The following is a 26,814-nucleotide window of genomic DNA, read 5'->3' on the forward strand; positions in this document are numbered from 1 at the left end:
TGCTGGGAAATCTATGTAAAAGAAATAAAGAACTTTTATTTCAAGGAGTTTGGATTGCGGATTAAGAAAATATTTTTTATTTTCATTTAAAATTCGATTTTAAATTTAATAAAAGTTATTTTTGAGTATCAGATACAGAATGTTGTGTAAAAGGAACGGTTATGATTATAAATATAGTACAAACTTTGGGTAGTAAAATCAATCCAAGGTAAAAATATTTCAAGTTTGTACTTGTTTGTAGCAAGTTCGTTTTTGTCGTGTCCTCAAATTGGCTGGGTAGTAAAAGGAAAGTTATGCCCAGCTCGCTTTCTATATTTTTCTTCTCCTCTCTCTAATTTCCGATTCCTTTGATTTGATTTCCAGTTTTCTTTATTAGAATTCTGTCTCAAAAACAAGTCTTTTGAAACCAAAAGCTAAAGTAATTTTTTTTTTAACTCAACAGCTTGATTTTCTTAAAGTCATCCCCAGCTTATTTTTTTAATTCCATTCTTTAATAATTGTTTGTAACTACTTGTTTGATTGAGTCTACTACTTAATTATGGACCCAATCTTTGAATCTTGAAATCCAAACAAAAAAGAAAAGAAGAAGAAGAAGAAATGTTTGCAAAGTTGCCGGTTACCCACCAAAAAGCTTCAACTTTTGGGTTTAGTCATTTAATTTCCAGCAATAAAGATGCTTCCAAGCTTGGGTATTTCTCAATAAACTCTGCTTCACGCCATAAGCTAAGGTTCAAGTTTGTGGGAGCTCACGGGGATAGATGGAAGCATACCAGTATGTTTGAATTCTTTTTTTTAAGCTATATTATTATTGTTGTTGTCAGGTCTTATCATTTTAGCTATTAAGATGAGATGCTGTCTAAATTGTTTGGTTTTGCTGATTATAGTTGTCCTAATTGTAGCAGTTTACAGTTAATGGAATTATTCCCAATCCATTGAATTCAGTGCAGATATCTATAATATAGAAAATAGTTAGCAAAACCCAAGACGCTTTCGATACTTTAAAGTGGGATTTCCTTTTTCTTGATTCTTAGTTCTATATTTATACCTTTTGTTGTATTGACAGACGCTGTGCAAGAAAGCATAAATTCGTGGTTGTCAAAAACCCAGCATTTTTTGACTGAGGTAACTTTGCCTCTAGTAAAAACTGGTCAAATTGGAAAGCCTGATCCTGGAAATGAGGTTGACACTCAAGACATGGATGACATATTCTTGGGAGAACAGACTATTACTAGTAGTATGCCTAATGGAAATCTATCATTTGCTGCTATTGTGTCTATTGAGCAGTTTAGCAGGTGAAATTATCTTTTACATCTTTTACTACATGTTTCTAAGCATTCTGTGAAATACGGATTTCGACATGAATATTTCAAAATCCAGTGGTTTCAATTAAAAATAAAAGGAAGCAGCTGAAAGCTATTAGATTAGGGTTTGAATCTTTGAAGTTTGCAGGTTGAATGGATTGACTGGACAAAAGATGCAAAACATATTTAAAGCTCTTGTTCCTAAACCTGTGTATGATGATGCTCGTAATTTGGTGGAGTATTGCTGCTTTAGGTTCTTGTCAAGGGATGCCTCCGCTCTTCATCCCTGCCTGAAGGTCTGCACTTTGTACAACCATGATCATATGAAAAATTTATGTTCTTTATTTTTATTAATATTATGCTCATCATCGTCATCATTTTCTTCCTAAGATCATACAAGCCACCTCAGTGAATGATATGAGTGAGGATGATCTTATGACCTTTTTTGTAATTTCTGACATTTGTCCTTGTGTTTCGTACTGGTTGCATGTGTTTTGTGTCATCAGTGTATGGCTTTTGCAATATTCACTTTTAGTTCTACACATAAAATGTGAAGACAAGAAAGAAAATTGTTTTGATTATTAATAATTTTGAGAACTTGTAAATAGTGTATGATTGGCATTTCCACTACCACTATCACCAGTTTCATGAGCTGCATAATGAGTAGCTTCCCCCTCAGTTCCATCTATGTCTTGGGTGTCATGAAGTTCCTGAGTAGCTGTTTTTTGGAACAAATTTTGCATTATTTACAGGAACCTGCATTCCAGAGACTAATTTTCATCACAATGATTGCTTGGGAGAATCCTTACAGTGGTAAAAATGATTTGCGTGCTCATGCTTCGAGAAAAGCTTCTTTTCAGGTTCCTTTTGCTATCTTTTGAAGTATTCTGAAATTAAATCACACACCTCCGCCCCTCCTTAAACACAGAGTGAGAGAGAGGGAAAAGTGCCTTTCTTATCTTTCAACATGGAGTTGCAAGAGCATGAGTCATGAAATTAATTATTTTCTTGGTGATATTGAAGGGAAAGCTGGTGGGAGAAGAAGCCTTCACTCGGATCGCTCCTGCAATTCCTGGTGTAGCTGATCACCCTACAGTGCATAACCTTTTCAAAGCTCTTGCTGGTGATGAAAAGGGCATCTCATTAAGAGTGTGGCTAACTTATATTCATGAACTTCTCAAGTAAGTTCTGGTTTCGTTCTACTATTTGTTCACATTAAAATTTCATGGTCATAGGTGAATCAATATGAGATAAACAATCAGTAATAGCTCAACCTCACAATTTTATAAGCATTACTGAAGGAAAGGGGGAAACCCTACATGACTAAGGTAATAATAAGAATATTAATTGAGCTGATCTTGCCTTTTCATGAGTGTTGGCCTGCATTTTTGCATTTGTTCAACTCTTTCCACTCGTAGAACCATCCAAACTCCAATATAAATGGTATGGTGTTAGAACAAACAGATCCAAACTTGCTTAACTAGAAGAGGTCCAGTTTGTTTTTCCCTTATCGTTTGCTCTATGCACTCAATTTTTAGCTTAAGCTTCTAAATGATATCGTTTTGTTTCTGTTTTCGTATTTCTCTTCTATTTCATTATTTCAACACTTGTACATTTAGTAATAATAAAAAGTGTTTAAAATCGTTATATCGGTTGGTAGATTCTGCATACATTTTAATGTGTATCTTTTGTTAGTTAGGCTCATTTCTGTTAATTAATTCTTCTTAAATTCATTATGGTAAGCTTGATTCCTGCTGGTTTTAGTGTAGAGTGCATGAAGCAAGGAAATCATATCAAATCCATGAATATCCTCAGCTCTCAGAGGAAAGAATTTTGTACACTGGTTCTAGCAGGAAACAACCAGTTCTAAAATGGGAGAATAACATGGCATGGCCAGGAAAACTTACTCTAACAGATAAAGCACTGTATTTTGAGGTACTTATCGTCCGCCATAAGGTGTTTATTGATTTTATATTGCAGCTTATAATACCATTTTCATGAGTTGGCTGATGTTGCTAGTTAATAAATGCATAAACATTTTTCCTCTTTTGTTTTTTGTTTATTTTACTATCCCTTCCTGCAAATAAATGGGGAGTGAGGACCTTTAGCATACAAAGAAGGACGGGGTGCAAGTATCCTGCTCCATTTAGAAATTTAATTAATTTATTGGTTTCAATCATGAAAATGAGTAACAAGGTTTGAAATTTTTTAGCAAGTTTGTTAGGGAACTTAGAATGATTGTATGATCTATTGGAGCAGTCCTTATATTTGATTTAAGGGTAGAACAGCTGCAGTTCACTATAGAACTGTTCCAATTTTTGGGCATAAAATTGTATTTGATGTCAGTGACTGTCATGTTCTCGCAGGCAGTTGGAATTCAAGGTCCGAAAGAAGCAATAAGACTTGATCTTACAGAGCATGGATTGCAAGTGAAGAAAGTGAAAGTTGGACCTTTCAATTCAGGGGTTTTTGACTCTGGAGTAGCTGTTTCATCTGGCCCAGGGTGAGCTTCTCTAGTCTGGTTTTAGTGGTGGAAAGTACTAAGCTATATGTAAAGTTTCTTTTTTCAGTGATGTAGTTTAATTTAGATCCTTTTTATTTTTCTATTAGAATTACTGCCATATGAATAAATAATTATATATTTGAACTTTTATTCAGGTCAAAGTGGGTGCTGGAGTTTGTTGACTTGGGAGGTGAATTGAGACGAGATGTTTGGCATGCATTTATCAGTGAAATTATTGCTCTACACAAGTTTCTTAGTGAGTATGGACCAGATGATGATGACCAATCGCTATTTCAAGTATTTGGTTCTCACAAAGGGAAGGACAAGGCAACTACAGGTGCCATTAATGGCATTGCCAGGCTTCAAGCACTCCAATCTTTGCGAAAGTTGTTGGATGATCCAATCAAACTTGTCCAGTTCTCCTTTTTGCAAAATGCACCCCGTGGGGATGCTGTTTTCCAAACTCTAGCTGTAAATTATTGGGGTGGTCATTTAGTTGCAGAACTTACAGATGCAGGTTATCCACAAGCTCAAGGAATGAGCCCTTGCAAAGAGGAATATGAAATCAGTGATCACGTGTTTGACATAGATGGTAGTGTTTACTTGCGGAAGTGGATGAGATCTCCATCTTGGGGTTCTAGTGCTTCCATTGGTTTTTGGAAGCATTCCTCTGTTAGACAAGCAGTTGTGTTAAATAAAAATCTTGTTATAGCTGATGAGACCCTGGTAGAAAGGGCAGCAACAATCTGCAAACAGAAGTACCAGGCTGCAGAGAGAACTCAAGCCACAATTGATGCTGCAAAACTTCAAGGAATACCCTGTAATATTGACCTTTTCAAGGTTCGGCATATATTTCCCTATGTTTTGTGTTTCTCATTGGTTCCATTGAGTTTATACATATAACCTTACATGTCAGTTGATTTTCTCCATGCAGGAACTTATTCTTCCCTTCGCATTAATTGCTAGGAATTTTGAAAAGCTTAAACGCTGGGAGGAGCCGCACCTGACTCTCTCTTTTCTTGCATTCACTTATACGATTATTTTCAGGTACACACTTTGCATAAATTATTTCTAGGCAAACAATACCAACATTCTAAATGGCTGATATATATATCATTGGAGCAAGATGATGATTCATTCATGCTTTAAGAACAGAGATGTTACAAAATGTTTACAATGACCAAATTTGTCCATTGCTCTTGAGCTTCGGCTCTCGGGGAACGGAATGGGATGTGATATAGTTACTTAAATGCGATTTTGTTGTTTTTCACTCATATTCCTCTATGTTAGCACACTAAGCTGATTGCTTCAACATTTACTCCGTAGGAATCTGCTACCGTATGTGTTTCCCGCAACATTGATTGTTTTAGCCATTGGCATGCTAACCCTTAAAGGGCTCAAGGAGCAAGGTCGTCTGGGTAGATCTTTCGGAAAAGTCACGGTCTGTGATCAGCCACCTTCGAATACTATTCAAAAGATTGTAGCTCTAAAAGATGCGATGCGTGATGTGGAATGCTATCTCCAGAATCTGAATGTTACTCTACTGAAATTACGCACGATTCTCCTAGCAGGTCAGCCTCAGGTATGATGTCATGAGCCTTGAGGGAACTAGTAAAGAGTGCAAATGTACTAAGAACCTTTCGTTCTTTTATGGTCCAAATTTGAATTAAATTATACTGGTTTAATCATTTTAACAGGTAACAACTGAGGTTGCACTGGTGTTGTTATCATCTGCAACCCTTCTTCTCATTGTTCCTTTCAAATATGTTATTGCCTTTCTTCTATGTGATCTCTTCACTCAAGAGCTCAAATTCAGGAGGGAAATGGTTAAAAAGTTCTTAAGTTTCTTGAAGGAGCGTTGGCTCACCGTGCCTGCAGCCCCTGTAATAGTATTACCGTTTGAGGACAGGGAATCTGGAGCTGCGAATCAAAGAAGCCAAATGGATAGGAAAAGCAACCAGAAAGAAGGCAGATCAGTTACGCGGCTAGAAAGCTTTTGACATCCAGTGTAGTTTTATACCGAAAAATCTGTTCAATATTGTATACAGAGAAGGCAAAGTTACATCGAGTTTCTTCCTCCATTTTTGTATAGGCATCATCAGGATGGCCAATGCTGTCACTCTTCCCGGTGGGTTGGGGGGGGAGGGGGAGGAGGAATGTGGCCTGGTCCTGGTATGCCCAAGATTCATCTTAGGAGTGCTTACCCTTTGCTTTTCTGTTGCTGCTTGGCCTGTGGTCTCAGTGATGGGACCAATTTTTCTCCATCATGTCTCTATAACAAGCTTTTCATGTAAATGAAGTTATCTGCTAAACGATAATGGATAGAAGAAAGAGCATAAAGATAAATTTAGTTTTTAACCTATGCTCATTTTCTCACTTTGGTCATAATTTAACTCCTTTTTTTTTATCACTTGGGTTAATTTCTTTGGAACGAAAAAAAAGTTAAAATTTTAGTAGCATTGACAGATTGTTAAAATTGTGTACAATTACTTTTCCAAGAAAATATATTTTACTTAAAAAACGGTGCATCTAAAAGCAATTTCAGTCAAAAATACTTTAGAGAAAGCAATGGAAAAACATATCCTTATTGAGCTCATTAACAATGTTCCAATTATACGATAGTTCACATGCTTCTTTATTGAAAAAACAAGTTGACACTTTACAGTAACATAATGCACAATTCAGAATCATTAAAAACAAGTAACTGATGTTACTAGGATAAGAAAATGGGAAGCTTTTTCTCTGATTTATTCACCAATCGTTACAGGATCATGAACGTTTATCCTTATCAACAACAGCAACCTTCTTCTGTTTGGCAGCATAACTCTTGCCATGGAAATCAAGAAAAAGAGCCAAAAGAGAGGCATTGAAAAGAGCATTGAAGCACCAACCCAACATCCCTGAACAACCCAATCCACTAAAATAGTAGCACAGCATCAAAACAGAAACCATAAAGCTAAACATGAACTGCACAATCTGGCAATTTGTAACCAATCTCTTCCACTTGGGACGAATCCCCATTGCACACAACAAATAGTAAAAGTACATTATTACATGTACGGTGGCATTGGTGACGAGTGCTACCGGGAACAGCGTCTGGGAAGTGCGTAACCAAAGGTAGCACATAACGACAACGGTCCCATGGTGGTAGACGTGGAGAAATGTCAGCCTTTGCTTGGAATTACTTAAGATAATCAGAAGGGTATCGATGAATTCGAGAAGCTTGGAGAGATAGAAGATGTTGGCCCAGAAAAAAAGGGGACCGGTGGGAGGGGTGTTGGGAGGGAAGCAAATGATGTGGGGTAAAGGAGATGGAAGGGATATGATGGAGAGGGTGCATCCAACGGCCATGATGAGGGAAATAAGGAAGAGATTGAGGGAATGAAGGGCTGTGATGGGTTTGAGAATGTTGGGACCAAGGGAAGGGAGCGTTGATCGGGAGAGGAGGAGCGTGAGTGTGAGGTAAGAGAGGACTGTGAGAGCGAGGAAGAGTGGGGTGGAGCCGAGGGTTTGACCTTCCGTCCATTGGAAATGGAGGATTTTGGGGTGGTTCACTAGCCAATACTGGAGAGACGAGTAGATTTGGTCCATGTTGAAGCTCAAGCGCCACCAGTTCTGATGGTGGAGACTGCCGGCTGTGGTGGTTGGACGATGGATGAGGGGGTGGTTCAATGCTCTATTCAATGGTTTCTATGCTATCCTTTCGTTTCACCTTCTTTAATGTCGGGAGACTATTCCTCATTTATTATTTTATTTATTGAATAAACTATATTCATGGTCATATCACTAGCTAAGCAAAAAAAGAAAAGAAAACCAGAAACGGTGCTTTTATCCTCTTGCATTTTTTTTCATCAACAACAAAATCGTATTAGGTTAGGGGCAAATTTATTTAAATATGTTGAAAACAATAATAATTGAGAAAGTATGTCATTTTTTAAAAAAAATTATTGATCTATGTTATTTTTGGAGAAGAAAGGAAATCGTTTCTTAGAGGATGTATTTTCACTCAAATAGTTGAGAAAACACGCTACGTAGGACGCGTTTTCCTCCCATCAAAAAACACGCATTCTACGTGGTGCATTTTATCTGTCAGTTCAGTAAAAACGCGCTCTGTTTTCTCTCCAACGGTAACCTTTTTTAATGACCAGAAACCCTCAAATTCTCATTTTCTCCCAACAACCATTTTTCCCTATATAAACCCTCAAATTCTCATTTTTTTCACCTCAACTCTCAATTTTCACAATTTGATTCTCAATTTTCTTTTTCTCGATTTGTTATTATTTGTCAATTCTCGATTTTTTTAATCCAAATTCTCAATTCCAAACTTCTTTTAAAAAAAATTCTTAATTCTTTGATTTTATTTTATTAATTTTTCGATGGCATATCAGCTTATTCGTTTAGATGACAAGCACATCTCCGGCATTCAATTACAAATGGTAATAAAATATTATTTAATTATTTAATTTTAATCCGTTAATTATTATGATGTTAAGAAAATATTATCAAATTATTTAATTTTAAATAGTTATTTATTACGCTGTTCAGATTAATTATTTTCTATGTTTATATACTAAGGCTGAAGATTGAATTTTGAAGACATACATAAACAACTTAAGCGAAGGTGCACCGGAGGTCATTCATGGACACTTGTGAGATGTAGGCTTTTTATACACGACTCATATACTTAGGGGGATTAAATTGAATCCCCTATTCATTAATGCTTTGGTCGAGAGATGGAGACTGGAGATGCATACGTTCCATCTCCCCTACGGCGAGTGTACATTTACACTCGATGACGTCAGTTTACAACTTGGTCTACCGATCGATGGGAATGTCATTACGGGGCCAATTATTAGTGTCGGTTGGAGTGCAACATGCGAGCAATTGCTGGGGAAGGTGTCGAACTGATTTAGGGGTAGTCGGATCGAGATGAGATGGTTGGATGACAACTTTCAGACTATCGAGGCTTCAACGAGCGACGTTGAAAATGAGCAATCTGCATGCGCAATCATCTTAAGGTTGATGGGGGATCTGCTAATGCCAGATAAATTTCGCAATTTGGTACACTTGAAGTGGCTACTACAACTAATCAACTTGAGAGAAGCAGGACAACTTAGTTGGAGATCAACGGTGCTGGCGACATTGTACCAAGAAATGTGTCTAGCGACGATACCGAGAAAAACTAAAATAGGTGATTGCATGTTCCTTCTTCAATTGTGGGCATGGTATCGACTGCTATTTTTATACCATCGAGTGCAAGTCCCTTACGAATTCCCACGCGTAACATGGTAAAATTCATTTAATAATATTGTCACCGTTTTGGAATTTTCATTGTTGTAATTTTGAAATACATATTTTTTAAATAGGTGGAACAACCTAGCAAGCCATAATAGTATACCGACAGAGTTTAAAGGCATCTGACTAGCTTTAGATGAAGAAATCGACGAGGAGGTTAGTTTATTAATTTCATAGTTATCGGTTTTTTATTCTAGCGTTTGAAATTAAATATTAGGCACTTGCTGAAATTTATAAATTCGTACTGTAGTTTGTATGGATGCCATACACAGATCCGAGGATTTAAGAATGCGTCCCGGAGGAATTTTTGGCCAACCATAGCATCTGGCACGTGAAAGTGTCATTGGTCATTTTTGCAATGGTCGAGATGCACGAATCCGACCGAGTGATGCGGCAGTTTAGGTGTACGCAATATATTCCGCGACAAGCTTAAGAGCTCGGTGACTTACAAAAAGACCAACATGCGAGGGAGACCAGATGAAGATTAACATTCCGTAAGAAGTATATTGAGTTATGGCAGCACAGGTACGATTACTTGCCAATGTGTGAACCGTATCCGACATCAGAGTTGGCGACATCTTCGAATTACATGGATTGGTTCAGGCATTATGGGAAACTATGTCTACTGCCGACTTTAGAAAGGAGTAAGCAATATCTCCGTAAGAGGCCAATACGAGGGCCTATCAATCCCAGGTCAAGAGGACATGTCGCAGACAGATTGACATTTGCTCCACATGCACACCCAGACCCAGTTCCCTAGCAACCTCCCAGTCAGTATGATTCATTTATTCCTGTCACTAACCCATTTTATTTTACACCATCATCACAACACGCACTAGTTTATTTTACACTTGCACCACAACACGCGCAATCATTCATTGCACCAACATAGTCAGCACCATTTTATTTTACACAAGCATCACAACATGCACAATCATTCCCTGCACCAACACAGTCATCACCAATTTATTTTACACAAGCACCACAGCATGCTCAATCATTTCCTACACCGATACCTTCTCTAGTGATATATTTCACGAACACCACCCCCTACATCGTATTATACGCCTTATGCATCATCGCCCCATGCGACACCATATAGTGGTCTGCTGATAGTGTCGCAAACACCCCCAACAACGTTATTCTTCCAAGTTGGGTCATCCTCGCAAACGCCGACTAGGTCAGGGAGGGATGCACTACGACTTCTGGGACATGGTCCCAGTCATCCACGGATGGAGGAGATAAGGTCACTAATCAACCTCAACGTGCACATGAAGACGAGGCCGAAGTCCCAATGGAGTCACCAACTTAAAAATGTGACGAAACCCTAGGCGTACCCGATGTGCACCCGGTTGTGGCATACATTCGGGGGATCGATGATTATGTCCATTTGTAATTTTACGAAATTGTTTACTTTGTTTTACATTCACAATTTACATTTATTTAAAATATATATATCTTGTTTACTACAATTTGGATGCATATACATAAGTTTTTAAGTTAAGGATTTTGAATATGTTGGGTCATGCTACAAACATTATAATTCTTGAAGGATTTAAATGAAAATTTAGTAAATTAATGTTGTATATGGTTTGTGTGTCTTTTACGGTGAATTTTTTTTGGTAAATTCAAATATACCTTAAAACTATAAAAATGTCTATCTTTATAGAAAACGGGACCTACAAGGTGCGTTTTCTTTTCTCCCTCCAAAAACAACATAGATCGATAAATTTTAAAAAAATGTCATACTTTCTCAATTTTTATTCTTTTTCAGCATATTTAAATAAATTTGTCAATTTTAGGCATTTTTCTTAAAAAGATATTTTTTAACTTTTATGAATTTTTACTTTTTAATAATTTTTCGTATAATTATGATTTTTAAAAAAATTTAAGTATAGAAAAATAAATCATGAATTTTCTAACTTTTATTATAGCTTTTTTTTTTATAATTTTAGTTTTTTATATTTAATGTTAAAAAAATTCTAAAAGAATTAAATTGATATTGTAGTTCTAGTTCAATGACCAAATTAGCTATTAAGTTTGAGTTAATGTGTCAGTTCATCAAATCCATTAATGATTATTTTATAATTTTTCATAGTTAGGTATCAAAACAAAAACTTACTAATAATTGGATGATTAATGTTGTAGTTTACCCAAATATATTTGAGGAATAATGTCTTAATGACCCACGTTAAGATCCATTAGCGAGTAAGTGATTAAATTGTAATTTTTTATAATTGAGTGATCAAAGTGTAAATTTACTAATAATTGAGTGACCATAGGTGTAATTTAACAAAAAATGATCTATTCCAGTTATTTTTCTGGTTTTTCAATTTTCAATTGTGATTTTACCGTTTGATTAAATTTTCAATTGGTGTCTATCTTTCATAGAAAATGACTGATGGAAAATATTTTTGTACTTTCATAAGTTTGTTTCATGGAAAATAGCTTAGTTAATGAAAAATAATTTATTAATAAATAAAATAGAAGTAATTTTTTTTCTAAAATTTGACTTTTTTTTAAACCATAAATCATTTTTCGGAAATGAATCATTTATAAGTTACTTGATTTTTATATAAAAAATTTACTTGAATCAAGTTTAAAAAATGTTATAGTAATAATAAATTTTTAATTTCAATTTTTTTAAAAAGGACATTATTTAAAATTGTAAGGGAATTTGGGTTATTTTATTAATAATAATAGGAACATAAACAAACCACACAATTTGAAAGAATTCAAAACCAAACAAACAAACAAATAAAATAACAACCCAACATTGAGCAGGCATCCACTTTCCCTTTCCATGGGCAATCAGCAACACCATGGAATCCAAAACGGCAACCTATGTTCCTAGCCAACAATCATACCGTTCATCTCCCCTGATCTCAACCGAAACCCCCCAAACATTGTCGAACACTCAAAGAATTTAGCAACCCATCACCACCTCAAAAGTAACCCACCGGTCTTCGTACCCCCACCCTAGATAGTAGTAGCCCTCAATACCCTTCCCCCCTTCAAACCCCATTGAAGTTTCTTGCGATGCCATCAGAGAACATCTCCACCATTTCTTCCCCCTTCCCCCAACTGTCATTCGCGCCGATCGTTGTCCATCGCATCCCTCGCAAAGTCCAACACACACCCTTCCAGATAAGTACTCCCACCTCTCATCAACCCCTCTCTTGATAGTATATGTGCAACTCTATTCGCATCCCTGGGAACATGTCTAAATGAGCATCTTGTGAAACCTTCTATTTTTTTCTTTGCATCGTATATATAAGCCCCTATAAACGGCCCATTTTCATTGCAGGACCTCATCTTTTTTATCACTGACAAGGCGTCCCCTTCTACCATCACCTATTGAATCCCTAAATCTATCCCCAAACTTACTGCCTGAAGACATGCAAGGGCCTCTGCTGCAAAACTCGTAGGTATGCGGCAATTTATTATTGTTTTTGAGCGTACCACTTTACCCTCCCAATTTTTGATAATTACCCCCGAGTATGATCTCCTATCATTCCCTTGAAATGCTGCATCAAAATTTATTTTGAGGAAAGGATCCTTTGGAGGCTTCCAACTTTCATTCTCAACCCTTCGAACAAGTAATTTCCTTTGAACCACATCAACATCTCTAATGTAGGACTCAACCCTATGAATTATGTCTTGAGATAATAAGATCGTCCTGTCATGAATTAATCTATTTCTTGTTGACCACATATACCATAGGGTACAAATCACAATTCTTCATATAGTAGTAGAGAATGTGGAAACAATGTAATTAAGCCACTCTTGTAAAGATCCATTAGCAATATCATTAGGCTATTCGAAATCTAACTTTCTCCATATTTCCGCTATAGAAGGACAGTCTCTAAAAATATGCTCAGAGGTTTCGACATCTCTTGTACACTTCGGGCACATTGTTGAACTTCACAGCCTCTTGTTGTACAAATTATTGTAGTTAGGGATGTAAATTTTAAAGATTCTGCATGCTGTAATTTTTATTTTCTCTAGTAAATTGATCTACCAAAGTCTCTTAAAGAAGGTTGTATAATTATTGTTTCTACCAATAGACTCGGCATTCTGAATTAAGATCTTATAGCCACTCTTTACTGAAAATATAATAAATTATTCAAACACACATATTTATATTTAAAAATATTTTATTATCTTAATAAAATTATTTAATGTTCTAATTTTATTTAATAATAAATTTTAACATTAATAATAATTTTAATAGTATCTTTAATATTTTATTAAGTATTTTAATAATAAATACTAGATTATGACACATTTACTATGTGGATGAAAACAAATGTAACAAATTTATAAAAAAAAATATAAAAATCGATTGTAATTTTGGTTGAAATGTTAATGTTGATATAGTGAAGATTTTGATGTCTTGAGTTCAATTCTCATCATGTGTATGTTTTTTTTTTAGATTTTATATAAAAGTATAAAAAACAAAAATAACCTCAAAATAATATATTTTGCTTTATAAAAATAATAAATTTTTGATAATTTCACAATTGAGTTAAGATTCAATTGATTGGTGACATCAATTCAGTTAAATAATTAAATAATAATATAGATATATTATAATTTATAAATATCTAGTAATAAATATTTTAAAGTATAAAATATGAATATTTTAGTAACATAAATAATAGTATCTATTTAAATCATGCTTAGTATTTATCATTTATAGTATCAATGTGTCATTATCCACTCTAATATATGTAAGTTTTAATTAGGGATTAGTTATTATTGAATTTATATAAGATATTAGTTTTTTACTCATGTAATGCATGTGTTAATTGTATATATTAATTTAAATACATGAAATTATCACATAAATAATTATAATTGTTGATTTGAACCAATTATTAAACTGTAACAACATAGTATGAGCAGAAGTGACTATGGGAGCGAACACTTCTAATCAAATTGTGACAGCCAAAGTGAAAAATAAATGGACAACAATATTGTTTACGTAATTTGGTTTCTCTATATTTGCAGAGCCTAGCTTAGTGAGATGAGTCTATTATCTTTGAACACAATAAAATAGATCCTAAATCTAACACACCCAAGTGAAAAATCCTCACTTTTATAATTCAAAAATTAGACCTTTCACCACTAAATACTTTCCTACGAGAACTTAGCTTGTAAAATCAATCACAAAAAAGCCTTATAGTCAAAATGCACTCTCACAAATAACATTCATTACTAAATAGATAAGTGTCCTCAATAAATCAATACATGAACCTATACAAGTCTCGAAAATCTATCTAACCTACTTAAAAATCAATTACATTCCCTTTTAAAAGGCAGCTAAATACAATATAATATTAATGACCAAATTAATGTGGGTTGTTGGTAGATAAGTCTTTAAGTTTCTCATTCAATCCAACATCCTTGATTTAAGAGATTTGGTACAATTGATCCGATCTAATCCTCAATATACGTTTTTTCAAGTGAATTGATTTTTATTGATGGGCTTGAATTATTCCATGAAATCAGCACAACTCAAAGATTTGCTTCAATAAATTACCAATCTAATATTTGTTTCAATAAATTCTCAATATTTCAAATATGGTAACGTGTTGTTTGTCGCAGTGGTGATGGAAGTGGACACTTCCATTAGCACATTACAGCAACTTCAAATATTTTAAGAATAAATGTAAGAGTAAAGTACATCATTAATCACTAAATTATTGGTAAATTTTTGTTTTAATTATTTAACTAAAAAAGTTACAATTTTGTCACTAAACTATTTGAAAGTTTTCATTTAAGTCACTAAACTATTCAAAAGTTTTTATTTAAGTCACTAGATTGTCAAGTTTTTTTTCAAAGTTTCGCCAATGAGCTCCAAGCAACGATTGGACGATCAGTATGGTGGATCATTACTCATCGACGAGTAGAAGAACGTACCTTAAATCCAAGTCGATCTGACAATCAATGTCGGAGATTGAAAAAAAATTGTTTGAATTTTGGTTCGCAGATTTCTGACAACCAAAGTTATTTATGGAAAAAAAAACTGAACTGTATAAAAAAAAGGGGAAAGAGAGCTTTCAATTGGTACAAACAAAGAAAGCCATATGGTATCAATTTTAATAGGCCAATAACTTAAACGAAATCTTTTGAGTGATCAAATTGTATTTTTTTAATTAAGTAACCAAAACAAAATCTTATTCATAATTTAATAACTAATGATTTAATTACTCTAAATATAATAAATTATAAAATTATAAAAAAAATTGAAACTCAATTCAAATTTGACCTTAACTAGACCATATGTAACATTTAGTTACCACAATTAGGGGTGAGCAAAACTCGATTCGACTCTAAAAAATCAAAAAAAAATTCGAATTTCGAGTTAAACGAATTGAGTTATTCGAATCAACTCGAATTTTTTTCGAATCGAGTTGAGTTCTCGAATTCGAATAACTCGAATAATTTGAATATCAAACTATAATATTTTACATTTTTCCCCCAACTCCCAAACCTTTTTACTTTTCCCTCAAAACTTTTACTCCTTCCCACTTTTCCCCCAAAACTTTTACTCCCCTCCCCTTCCCTCCAACCCCCCAATCTACCCAAAATTCATTTCCCACCAAAATTTTACTCTCCCATTTATTTTTTTCTCAAATTTTTACTCCCAAAAACCCTCAAAACCTTTTATTTTCCCCCAAAATTTTTACTCCCTCCCACTTTTCCCTTAAAACTTTTATTCCCTTCCCATCCCACCTCCCATCTATCCCAAACCCTCCGCCCTCCAATTTTTTTTTTAATATTTTCTCTCCAAAATTTTATTCCCCCCTATTTACTTTCCCTCAAACTTTTATTCCCCAAAACTTTTTATTTTTCCCCTAAACTTTTACTTATCACCCTTTACTCTCAAATAAAAAATCAAAATTATCCAAAAAAAATCACTAAACATAAATAGTAATAATTTTATTTATATTTACTATTTATATTATTAAATTAAATTTCACATTTTATATTACTTATATTATTAAATTGTTTAGTCATATTGAATATTTATATTAAAATTGAATTCTTAATTATGCCATAAAATATTCGTGTTAAAATTTTATATTGGTATGAATTTCACATTTTATTTTTAAAATAAATTTTATTAAAAAATTATATTTTTACATTTAATATATTTTTTAATTCTAAAAAAAATAGTGACAAGAATCTGAAGATAATTAAAACAACTAAGCAAGCAAAGAAGCTAGCCAATATATAAAAAATTAATAAATAAATTATGAAGTGATGAAAGTTAATAAAAAATTTGATTAATGTGGATAAATTTTATTACGATGGGTGACAATGATTATAAACACCCAAAATTATTTTTTAAAATTTAACTCGAACAAATATATTTGATTCGAATTCCATCTCACTCGACTCGATTCGAAAAACTTCAAATAAAGTTAAGATGATAAAATGAGATTCAAAAACTCGATTAACTCGAAAATTTTCGATTCGATTCGATCGAATGCTCACCCCTAACCACAACAATTAATACCCCGTGATTTTTGTTGAAGTTTGCGTCAATGCTGCTAAACCTTTAACCACAAAAGGTTAATTTTTTATTTGAATAATAATAGCCGACTAAATTTATTGAGGAAAAGAGCGGAGTACAAAATAAATTTAAGGTATTTGGAAACAGAACCTTAAAAGAATGAAAAGTAAAATAGTGTTGAAGCACAAAAAAACATTATAGAGAAATGAATCGACGATTACCTTCAATCTCTTTGCCAAGTATCATATTAAAGAAAACTATAAAAGAAACGAAAAAACAAATTGAAGATGATTTATCATTTTTATAATTTGTATATTCCTAGTGTTCTTGCATTAAATATGATAATTTTTTATCTCTACTTATAAAATTAAAAAAAGATATATTATCAATATACCACATTAAATTTACTTATATAAACACTCTTATTAGATGGATAATTTAAATTTTAAGTATAGATTAATTTAATTTTTATCTGTTTTTAAAAATATCTCATTTTAACAATTAATTTAAGTCAAATTTTGTGATTGATATTTTAAAACGTTCTTCATTAGTAGTTAAACAAAATTAAGTGATTTAGCTTTAAAAATGATTTATTTAATTTAACAGAAATTTGATATTAATTTTTCATTGTACTTATTTTAATAAAAGAAAACTAATTTTAAAATCATCCTGCAATGAGAAATTTGAATCCTATCAATCACCTCTTTCGTTTCCTTATTTTTAGTATTAAAATATCTTAATTGCTATAATTATTCTTTTTGGGTTTTAGGGAAGAAAATGTCGGTTCCTCTCACTGCTTCCCTTTATGTTCCTGGCACACTCGATGATGCCGACAAAGTTCTTGCTGATATCGGCACCGTATACTTCGTTGAGGTCCCTATATAAGTTTTCCCTATTTATTGCTTTCTACAACGCTTGCAGTTGCTGCTGGAGTATGATCTAATTTGCCCTCAATTGTTTTGTATTTTGAATTTTTTTCCCTACAGAAAACAATGGATGAAGGCAGAAATTATTGCGAGCGTAAGATCAACTTAGTGAAATCCAATTTCGATCTACTTAATGAGGTACCTTTATCTTCCTCTTCATCTACCTTTAATGGGATGAAGCATATAACACTATAAAAAGTTAGATGGGTACTTGTTAGTTCTTGTTTTTGGTAAATAAAATAAAAAAAAAGGATACGATAAAGGGTTTTGTAGATATTGTGATTTAAATTCGTGACCTGCTAGATAGTGAATGTATGAATTAACTAGGTTTGAGACTCGGTTCATGAGTTCTTTTTGTTTGTTTGTTTACTTAGATTTGATTATTTTAAAGCTTATTTGATTAATATTGTTCGATGGAAAGCCTCATCGTGCAGAAGGAAGGAAGAGTGGCTTTTTCTTCTCATTAATTGATAGTTGTCGAGAGTACCAAATATAAATTTCTTATCCTCTAATTAAACTAAACAGTAATATAGAGAAGCAGGGTTGATCTCACAGGGACTTAGATTTTTAATATCGTTTTTTATGTGACCAGCTTCTAAAGTCGTGGTAGCTGTCATAACGTGCTGAGCAAAATTAAATTAGATAATCAAATGTGTGAATTCTTAACCTTAGGCTCAAAATATTTCAGGCTCAAGTCGATCCTTAAAAGTGATTTTTTCCTTTCAAACGATATGTTGGTTATAGCGATCAAGGAAACTTTAACCGTCAACTCTTCCTTGTGTAGTTGATTTCGATACGCCCTGCAAATCAATCTTTACCGACTATCTAACCATGCAACACGCTTTCGCAATTTAAGATATCAGTAGCTTTGCAATCTAAAAGATCCCAACTCGAATTAACAGTTTCAACTGTGTGGGTCGTTTAAATTCGATCACTATCTTCTTTAATGGAATCCAATTGGCTTTTTTCCACTTGGACACGCCAATTTGTTCGCGGGAACTCGAACGCGGCAAATGGCCGTCTCGTTCTCCCAATTGTACGCCAAACTACTCTAACCTAATGTGCACTTTTTAAGTTGAAATTGAATTAACTTTAAGGGACGATTGTAATTATTCCATATTTCAGAGAGATAATGAATATCGTGCTGTAAGGTTTTAGTATGGGTTCATTTCTCACGATTCTCGATCGGAATAATAACCGGCCTAAAGATAAATAGATATTAGTCAAACATGAATTTAATCATACTTGATAGGACTATGAAAGTGAATTTTAATGAAAAATAATCAGTGAAGAAGGGAGGGAAGGGCGAACTTACACGATACCGCCGAAGGAAAGACTTCGGGGATTTTTAAATTTTACGACCCCAAAGCACTGAACAAGATACGATGAAATTTGATATCACCCAATCCCAGTCTGTAAGAGCATCTCTCTTTTTACCCTCGATACACTTAATTTCCGTGATGTTGTGTTAAATGATTTTGATACTATTAGTTGGAAATCATATACGAATATTAAATGTGTTGTATTCTTCGAACTCGTATATGAATTTTATGCAATATTTAGTTTCGATATAAATGTCATTAGGACTGTTGAAACTCAATACATCATCTGCTTCTGATTGCTTAGTAATACTTTTAGAATGTCAGTTTCGGATTTTAACATAGCCATGGGCTTCATTGACTCTAATGATGTTCAATCCAACTCATACAATGCAACTTTACTTGATATACCTAGCGATTTTGATGTCTGTGTCGCTTACTCGGCTCTAATTTACTCTATACACTGCGCTTACAATTCTAAGACTTCTAAAATCTTACCAGTGCATGAACTAGCCCTAAGATACATTCGTATACCCTAACAAAGACAGAATTATTTTTCTTATGGTGTATGCACTTCATTTATAGAGTCAATTTATGATATTGGTTTGCGTGAGGTTTCCATGTTCTTTTATCATCGACCATTCATTCTCGGTCCATATATCACACGTTTAGTCATTAAATTTTGGCATCGTTGTCGGGGAACTAGAAAATAATTCTAATTTTCGTTTCTTTTACTTATGACCAGGTCAGAACTAATGATCTTAGAGTTTGAATCGGAAATTTAAAAGTTAGCTAAATTACTGTAAAGAGAAGCTATTCGACGCGGAAAACAACCGTAAGTGAAAGAATCCAAAAATGAAACACTGTCTTACACAAAAAATTAACAATACACTCAGTGAACTAGATAAAATGGCGAATGAAACCATTCGACAGCTCGTTGCGACACTAGATGAGCAATAAATTTTGTGCATAACTTATCCAACTCAAAAAACATCGTTTAAGTTAAAATCAGACTTAATTCATCTATTACCCACTTTTCGCGATTTGCAAAAGGAGAATCCTTACATTAATCTCAAGGAGTTCCACATGATTTGCTTAAGCATGAAACCTCAAGGAGTAACCGAAGATCAAATTAAACTTCGAGTTTTTCATTTCTCGTTAGCAGACTTTGCTAGAGAGCAACTGTTTTATTTACCTTCAGATTCAGTTAATACATGGTCTAACATGTCTTGCTTGCTTTTTGACAGGTTCTTTCCAGCAACTCGGGCAATCGAATTAAGAAAATATATTTTCAGAATATGACAAAAGGAGACTGAATATGACTTCTGGGAACGATACAAGAAGTTGTGTACAATCTGCCTACAACACGACCTAACTGAACAATCATTTCTTCAATACTTCTATGACGGGTTACTCCGTATGAAAATGAAGATAATTGATGTCACCAATAGAGGGGCACCTGTTGGCATGACTCCTCAAAGAATAAGGGAATTAATTTCAACCATGGCTATGAATTCCCAACAATTCCGGCCAACTATTGAACCTACGAGACGAGTTCATGGGCTAAGTACTCTATAATTAGAAGATAAAATTGACAAGCTCACTAATGTAGTTCAAAATATACTTGAAGGAAAAACGAACCTAGTTCAGTTGTGTAGGATATAATAGTACAAGTAGATGCCATTGAGAACTTCCCGGGGCCACCCTAAAGGCGTTATGATCCACATTCAAATACTTACAACACGAGGTGAAGAGATCACCCAAATATGAGCTATGGATCGAATCCTTGGTACAACTAATTGTATCAACCAAAGCCACCTCCGACTCAACAATTTTAACCCACAGAGCCATCTCTTGAGGCCATAGTGGAGAGATTAGTTGGTAGTACCGAAAATTTTCAATAGAATATTGAAGCACACTTACAAGAACTAGATAAGCAAATGAGTAAGTCCCAATGAAAGTTGTCATCTCAAACATAGCCAAATCCATGACAAAATGCAAGTGCTTTAACTTTAAGAAGTGGACCAGATTTGGAACCATCACCTAACATGAATCGTGATCATTACATTGAATGGGAAGAATAGAAACTTGATCCAGCAGCTACTTCGGATTCGGCACAACATAAACTATTCATGGTACCACCCCTATTCCCTGGAAGGCTCGCCAAATGTAAAAATGAGCGAAAAGAGATAAATCCTAGAGACGATCCAAAAAATTGAAATTAAAATATCCCTGCTATATGCAATAAAACAAATTCTACGTTATGCGCAATTCTTAAAATAATTATGCACTGGAAAGAAGAAGCTCTTAGGTAACAAAAGGGTAAGTGTAGGAGAAGATGTTTTTGCGGTTTTACAAAAGAAAATTCTGCCTAAGTGTAAGGACCAAGGTATGTTTGTTATATCTTACAAAATAAGTAATGTTGAATTAAAAAGGTCATGTGTGATTTAAGTGCATCTATTAACGTTATGCCTCTATCTATTTATAAATTACTAAACACGGGTCCATTGAAAGAAATAAGGGTGATCATTCAATTAGCGGATAGGTTAGTTATGTATCCGGAAGGGGTGTTGGAAGATGTCCTCGTCAAAGTAAATGAACTAATCTTACTTGTAGATTTATACATCATTGACATGGAGGATGAAAACTTAATAAATTCTTTCGATATTCTACTAGGTAGATCATTTTTAAGCATCGTGCGAACAAAAATTAATGTTTGGAGTAGAACACTTACTATGAAATTCGACAGTGAAGTGATCAAGTTTAATGTTTATAAGGCCATAGGTCGCCCCAGTGCAATGACGAATGTCTCTAATGTCAATATAATTGAACCATTGACAAAATTACATTTTGAATATCACGAAGAGAATGAATTACAAATAGTGTTTTGTAGTTTAGATCTCAATGCTATGGAAAAACTAGAAGAATTATTGACGATCAAAGAAACAATATGTGAAGTTCTCATTTGCATGGAGGCACCACAGTTCCCCAGAAGTCTAGGTAAAAATTATAACGGCACTAAAGACATTCATCATTACACTAAGGCAGCCCATGGCCTCATAAACATTGAATGTGATCACTTCACCATTGAATTCCATAGTGAATGTTCCACTCCGAATATCAATTTTCATACGCGCGTGCTTAAAAATGATCTCCCGAGTAGAATATCAAAAATAATTTTTGAGTTTCATCCTCCATGCCAATGATGTATAAATCTGCAAGAAAGATTAGTTTATTTACTTTTCTAAAGACATCTTCCAACATCCGTTCTAGATACACAACTGACCTATCCGCTATTTGAATGATTACCCTTGGTCTTTCAATGAACCCGTGTTTAGTAATTTATAAATAGATAAGAGGCATAACATTAATAAATGCACCTAAATCACACATGGTATTTTTAATGCCAACATTACCTATTTTTTAAGATATAGCAAACATACACTAGTCTTTACACTTAGGTAGAATTTTCTTTTGTAAAACTGCAAAGACGTTTTCTCCTACACTTACCCTTTCGTTACCTGGGAGCTTCTTTTTGCTAGTGCATAATTCCTTTAAGAATTTCACATAGCGTGGAACTTGCTTTACCGCATCGAGCAAGGGGTATGTTAATTTTAACTTTTTAGAACGTCTCTAGGATTTTTTTCTCTTACCATTCATTTTTACATTTGGTGAGCCTTTCCAGAAATGGACATGGTACCACGAACGATTTCTGTGGTCCTGACTTCAAAGTAGCTTCTAGATTAAGTTTTTATTTTTCCCATCCAGTGTCGTGATCACGATTCGTGCTAGATGTTGCCTTTAAATATGTTACACTTCTTAAGGTCCTAGCACATGTATTTTTTCATACATTTGGCCTGTTTGAGACGATAACTTTCATTAGGGTTCCAAATGACTAACCGTAAGTACAAGTTTACTCATTTGCTTATCTAGTTCTTGTAGGTGCATTTCAATCTTCTGTTGGAACTTTTTGGTACTACTAGCTAACCTCTCCACTATGTCATTAAGAGATGATGTTGGGGGTTAAAATTGTTGAGTCGAAGGTAGTCTTGACTGATACGGTTGGTTGTACTGAGAATTTGATCCAAAGCTCAAATTTGGGTGATCTCTCTACTCCGCACTATAAGTATTTGAATGTAGATCATAGCGCCTTTAGGGTGGTCCCAGGAAGTTCCCAACGACATCTACTTGAGTCGTACCCTCGTGTAAAATTGAACACGAGTCTGTTGGATGATCAAGCATAACACAAATCCTACACAATCGGCTGGGTTCGTTTTTCCTGCAAGTAAATTTTGAACTACATTATTGAACTTGTCAATTTTATCTTCTAATGATGGATTACTCAGCCCATGAACCCATCTCGTAGGTTCTATAGTTGGTCGAAATTGTTAGGAATTCTCAGCCATGGTTGAAATTAATTCTCTTGTTCTTCATTTCCATAGGGAGTAACCTTTCTTAGAAATATTGAAGAAGTGATTGTTCAGTTAGGTCGTGTTGTGGGCAGCTTGCACATAACTTTTTATACTATTCCCAGTAGTTATAGAGTGATTCGTTCTCCTTTTGTCATATTTCAAAAATATCTCTCCTTAATTCGGTTGCCCGAGCTGCTGGAAAGAACCTGTCAAGAAACAAGCGAGAGATGTTAGACCATGTATTAATTGAATCTGGAGGTAAATAAAATAGTCATTCTCTAGTAGAGTCGACAAACGAGAAAGGAAAAGCTCAAAGTTTAATTTGATCTTCAATTACTTCCTAAGGTTTCATGCTTAAGCAAACCATGTGGAACTCCTTGAGATGAGTGTGGGGATTCTCATTTTGCAAATCGCAGAAAATGGGTAATAGATGAATTAAACTTGATTTTAACTCAAACGATGTTCCTCGCATTGGATAAGTTATGCACAATGGTTGTTGCTCATCCGGTGTCAATGAACTGTCGAATGGTTTGATTCGTCATTTCTTCTGGTTTACTGAGTGTATCGTTAATTTCTTCTATGTAAGACAGTGTTTTGTATTCAAATTATTTCACTTACGGTTTTTTTCGTGTTGAATAGCTTCTCTTCGCAGTGACCAGGCTAACTTCTCAATTTCTGGTTCAAACTCAAAGGTCTCTAGTTCTAACTTGGTCATAAGTAAAAGAAAAAAATAAAATTGTTTTCTAGTTCTTCGACAACGGTGCCAAGATTTGATGGTTGTCGAGGCCACCAAATATAAATTTTCTATGCTTTAACTAAACTAAACTAAACAGTAGTATAGAGAAGTAGGGTCGATCTTACAAGGACTAGGATTCCTAATATTGTTTCTTGCTTGACTAGCTTCCAAAATCATGGCAACTATCATACCTACGACTTGTAATGTGCTGAGCTGAAAATAAAATGAAGGGGGTTTTATTTGATAAAGGTTTAAAATATAAATAGAACAAAATAATAATTGAATTATAAATGCAAAATTAAATAACCAAAATTAAATTAGATAATGAAATGTACGAATTCTTAGCCTTAGACTCAGAATATTCCATACTCAAGTCGATCCTTGAAAGTGAATTCTTCTTTCCAAACGATAAGCTAGTTATAGTGATCAATGAAGTCTTAACCGCCAACTCTTCTTGTGTAGTTGATTCCGGTATGCCCTACAAATCAACCCTTACTGACTATTTAATCATGCAACATGCGTCTGCAATTTAAGATCTCGACAGCCTTACGATTTAGAAGAGCTCAACTCGAATTAACAACCTCAACTGCGTGGGTCATTTAAATTTGATCATATCTCCCTTGACAAAATCCAACTGACATTTTCCCACCTGGACACGCCAATTTTTTCGCGAGAACCAAAATGCGACAGACGACCATCTCATTTTCCAAACTGCACATAAAAAAAAATCTAACACAACGTACGCTTCTTGAGTTGAAATTGAATTAACTTTAAGAGACGATTGTAACTATCTCATATTCCGGAGAGATAATGAATACAATGTTTTAAGGTTTTAGCGTGGGTTCATTTCTCACAATTCTTGATTCGAATGATAACCGGCCTAAAGCTAAATGGAGATTAGTTAAACATGAAATTAATCATACTTGATTGGCTTATAAAAGTGATTTTTAATAAAAGACAATAGGTGAAGAATGGAGGAGACTAATAGGGTAATTGCACCAAAATATAAAAAGAGAAAAGAAATGGTAAAATGCTCAAATACTACTGACACAAGAATATGCTAATTTCCTTTTCAATTCAAGTGTTTTCTCATGCCACAATTACAAGCCTTTATATACACCTCCCAAAGAACCAATTTCACATGATTTACGTCTAGGATCATGCTTAACAACTAACCACTGAATCAAATTTTTTTCTAAATATAGATTTGCCAAAGTCAAAATTCTAATATTTTTTCATCCCAAAAATAATTCTGCAATTTTCAATTCAGTCCCAACTTGCTTTTTGTGCCAATTAATCTCGATTTTTGCTTGTTTTTGAACTTCGGCACTCCAATTGCATCCCTGATAAAAATTAAGCAAGAAATCACAAGCTTAGTAGCATTCTAGTAAAAAATTGACAAAAATTAGGTATATTAAACATATAAAATTAATTTGTTAACCAAATATAATTTTTTTACGCTCCAACTAAACTAAGCAGTAGTGTAGAGAAGTAGGGTCGATCTCACAAAGACTAAGATTCCTAATATCTTTTTTTGCGTGACCAGTTTCCAAAGTCATGGCAGCTGTCGTGCCCACGACTTGTAACGCGCTGAGTTGTAATGGCCCAAATTTGAGGTTATCGGAACAGTGGTTTCGGAACCACAAATCCGATGAGAAAAATTTTATTTTTCTTATATTTTTATGGTTTACAATTTCACAAAATTATTTTTTGAAAATTTCGTTCGAAAATTTCGACGTTTGGGCACTCAATTTAGTCAAAAGGACTAAATTGTAAAAAGTGCAAAAGTTGAGTTCTACATGTTAGAGGTGTCCAATTGTTATGAAACTTTAAATTGGAGGTCCTTATATGGTAATTATACCATTGGTAACTTGGTAGACAAAAATGGACATGAGATAAGTGAAATAGAAAATTTTTAAGTTAGGGGCAATTTGGTAATCTAGTAATTAAAATGAATTAAAAGGGAAAAAGATGGCAAAAATCATCATCTTCTTCATATGAACGAAATCAGCAAGGGGGGAAGCCATAGTTAGGGTTTTCAAGCTTCCAAGCTCCATAGTAAGTGATCCCAAGCCCCGTTTTTAATGTTCTTTACGTTTTTGAGATCCCGGTAGCTTAATTTAGCTTATTCTAGCAATAATTTAACCTAGGGTTTATATTTGGAAAAATACCCATAGGTGAAAAGTGTTTATTTTGATGTTTTATGATAGAATATGAAGCTAGAAATTATGTTAAACAACTTTTGCTAAGCGATTTTAAGTGAAAACGAGTAAAACGACATAATCGGTAAAAATACCTAATGTTCATAAGTACATGTTAGAGTGGGAATTTGATGTTGCCATAGAAAGGAAAAATGTTCAGAATGTTATAAAACATAAGAATAAGAGATGAAGTTTAATTTCCGAGCCTTGGGGAAAAATGTAATTATGTAAAAGTTTAGGGGCAAAATTGTAATTTTGAAAAAGTTAGAGTCGAGGGCTGTTTTGATGAATGTGATTATTAAATAAGTTAAATTTACTATTTTAGATCAAGAAGTACGAAACTCGAGGTTAGACAAAGGGAAGAATAAAGTTGAAGACTAAGTTGGTGAATTTGGCTATAATTGGTACCAAGGTAAGTTTACGGTAAATAAATGCAATATTTCAATATTTATTATTAATGCTGTTAATTTCCAGCAATTATGAATTTATTTTATGAATTTATTTGATAATGATCCAAGCATGAAATGATAGAGAATTAAAATTTAAAAGTCCCGTTGATACATAAGGATGGTACTGGATACGAATGTCATGACATT

General features: G+C 33.9%; 2 protein-coding genes and 2 long non-coding RNA genes across 5 annotated transcripts; 3 read left to right on the top strand and 1 right to left on the bottom strand.

The window, feature by feature from the left end:
* The first annotated feature begins 158 nt into the window (after window positions 1-158).
* LOC107922362 (uncharacterized) lies at window positions 159-6,162 on the top strand. 2 transcript variants are annotated; one of them, XM_016852359.2, is made up of 11 exons: window positions 159-772; window positions 1,064-1,292; window positions 1,450-1,597; window positions 2,054-2,161; window positions 2,325-2,482; window positions 3,071-3,236; window positions 3,668-3,804; window positions 3,960-4,644; window positions 4,739-4,851; window positions 5,131-5,386; window positions 5,502-6,162. In XM_016852359.2, exons 1-11 carry the CDS (start codon window positions 598-600, stop codon window positions 5,802-5,804), a joined length of 2,478 nt encoding a protein of 825 aa, XP_016707848.2. In that variant the 5' UTR covers window positions 159-597; the 3' UTR covers window positions 5,805-6,162. The 2 variants fall into 2 exon arrangements, with proteins under 2 accessions (XP_016707848.2, XP_040943423.1); XM_041087489.1 differs by lacking the exon at window positions 2,054-2,161 and having other exon boundaries at window positions 219-772.
* A 253-nt stretch (window positions 6,163-6,415) lies between these two features.
* On the bottom strand, window positions 6,416-7,395 carry LOC107925465 (elongation of fatty acids protein 3-like). Its single transcript, XM_016856165.2, has one exon. It carries the CDS (start codon window positions 7,393-7,395, stop codon window positions 6,574-6,576), a length of 822 nt encoding a protein of 273 aa, XP_016711654.2. The 3' UTR covers window positions 6,416-6,573.
* Window positions 7,396-8,249: 854 nt separating this feature from the next.
* Window positions 8,250-10,685, top strand: LOC121213963 (uncharacterized). Its single transcript, XR_005909550.1, has 3 exons — window positions 8,250-9,092; window positions 9,171-9,255; window positions 9,350-10,685. It is a non-coding gene; the product is annotated as an uncharacterized lncRNA (long non-coding RNA).
* A 1,082-nt stretch (window positions 10,686-11,767) lies between these two features.
* On the top strand, window positions 11,768-13,179 carry LOC107921165 (uncharacterized). Its single transcript, XR_001690957.2, has 2 exons — window positions 11,768-12,527; window positions 12,954-13,179. It is a non-coding gene; the product is annotated as an uncharacterized lncRNA (long non-coding RNA).
* Window positions 13,180-26,814: the final 13,635 nt, after the last annotated feature.

The sequence above is a fragment of the Gossypium hirsutum genome, chromosome D01, assembly GCF_007990345.1.
Source record: "Gossypium hirsutum isolate 1008001.06 chromosome D01, Gossypium_hirsutum_v2.1, whole genome shotgun sequence".
Taxonomy (NCBI): domain Eukaryota; kingdom Viridiplantae; phylum Streptophyta; class Magnoliopsida; order Malvales; family Malvaceae; genus Gossypium; species Gossypium hirsutum.

What these genes read in the sequence shown, in the direction of transcription:
- LOC107922362 (XM_016852359.2), top strand. Translation starts at nt 598, where the DNA reads ATGTTTGCAAAGTTGCCGGTTACCCACCAAAAAGCTTCAACTTTTGGG. An exon ending in GGATAGATGGAAGCATACCA is followed by an intron (nt 773 to 1,063) that starts GTATGTTTGAAT and finishes TTGTATTGACAG; the next exon opens with ACGCTGTGCAAGAAAGCATA. An exon ending in GCTGTTTCATCTGGCCCAGG is followed by an intron (nt 3,805 to 3,959) that starts GTGAGCTTCTCT and finishes ACTTTTATTCAG; the next exon opens with GTCAAAGTGGGTGCTGGAGT.
- LOC107925465 (XM_016856165.2), bottom strand. Translation starts at nt 7,395, where the DNA reads ATGGACCAAATCTACTCGTCTCTCCAGTATTGGCTAGTGAACCACCCC.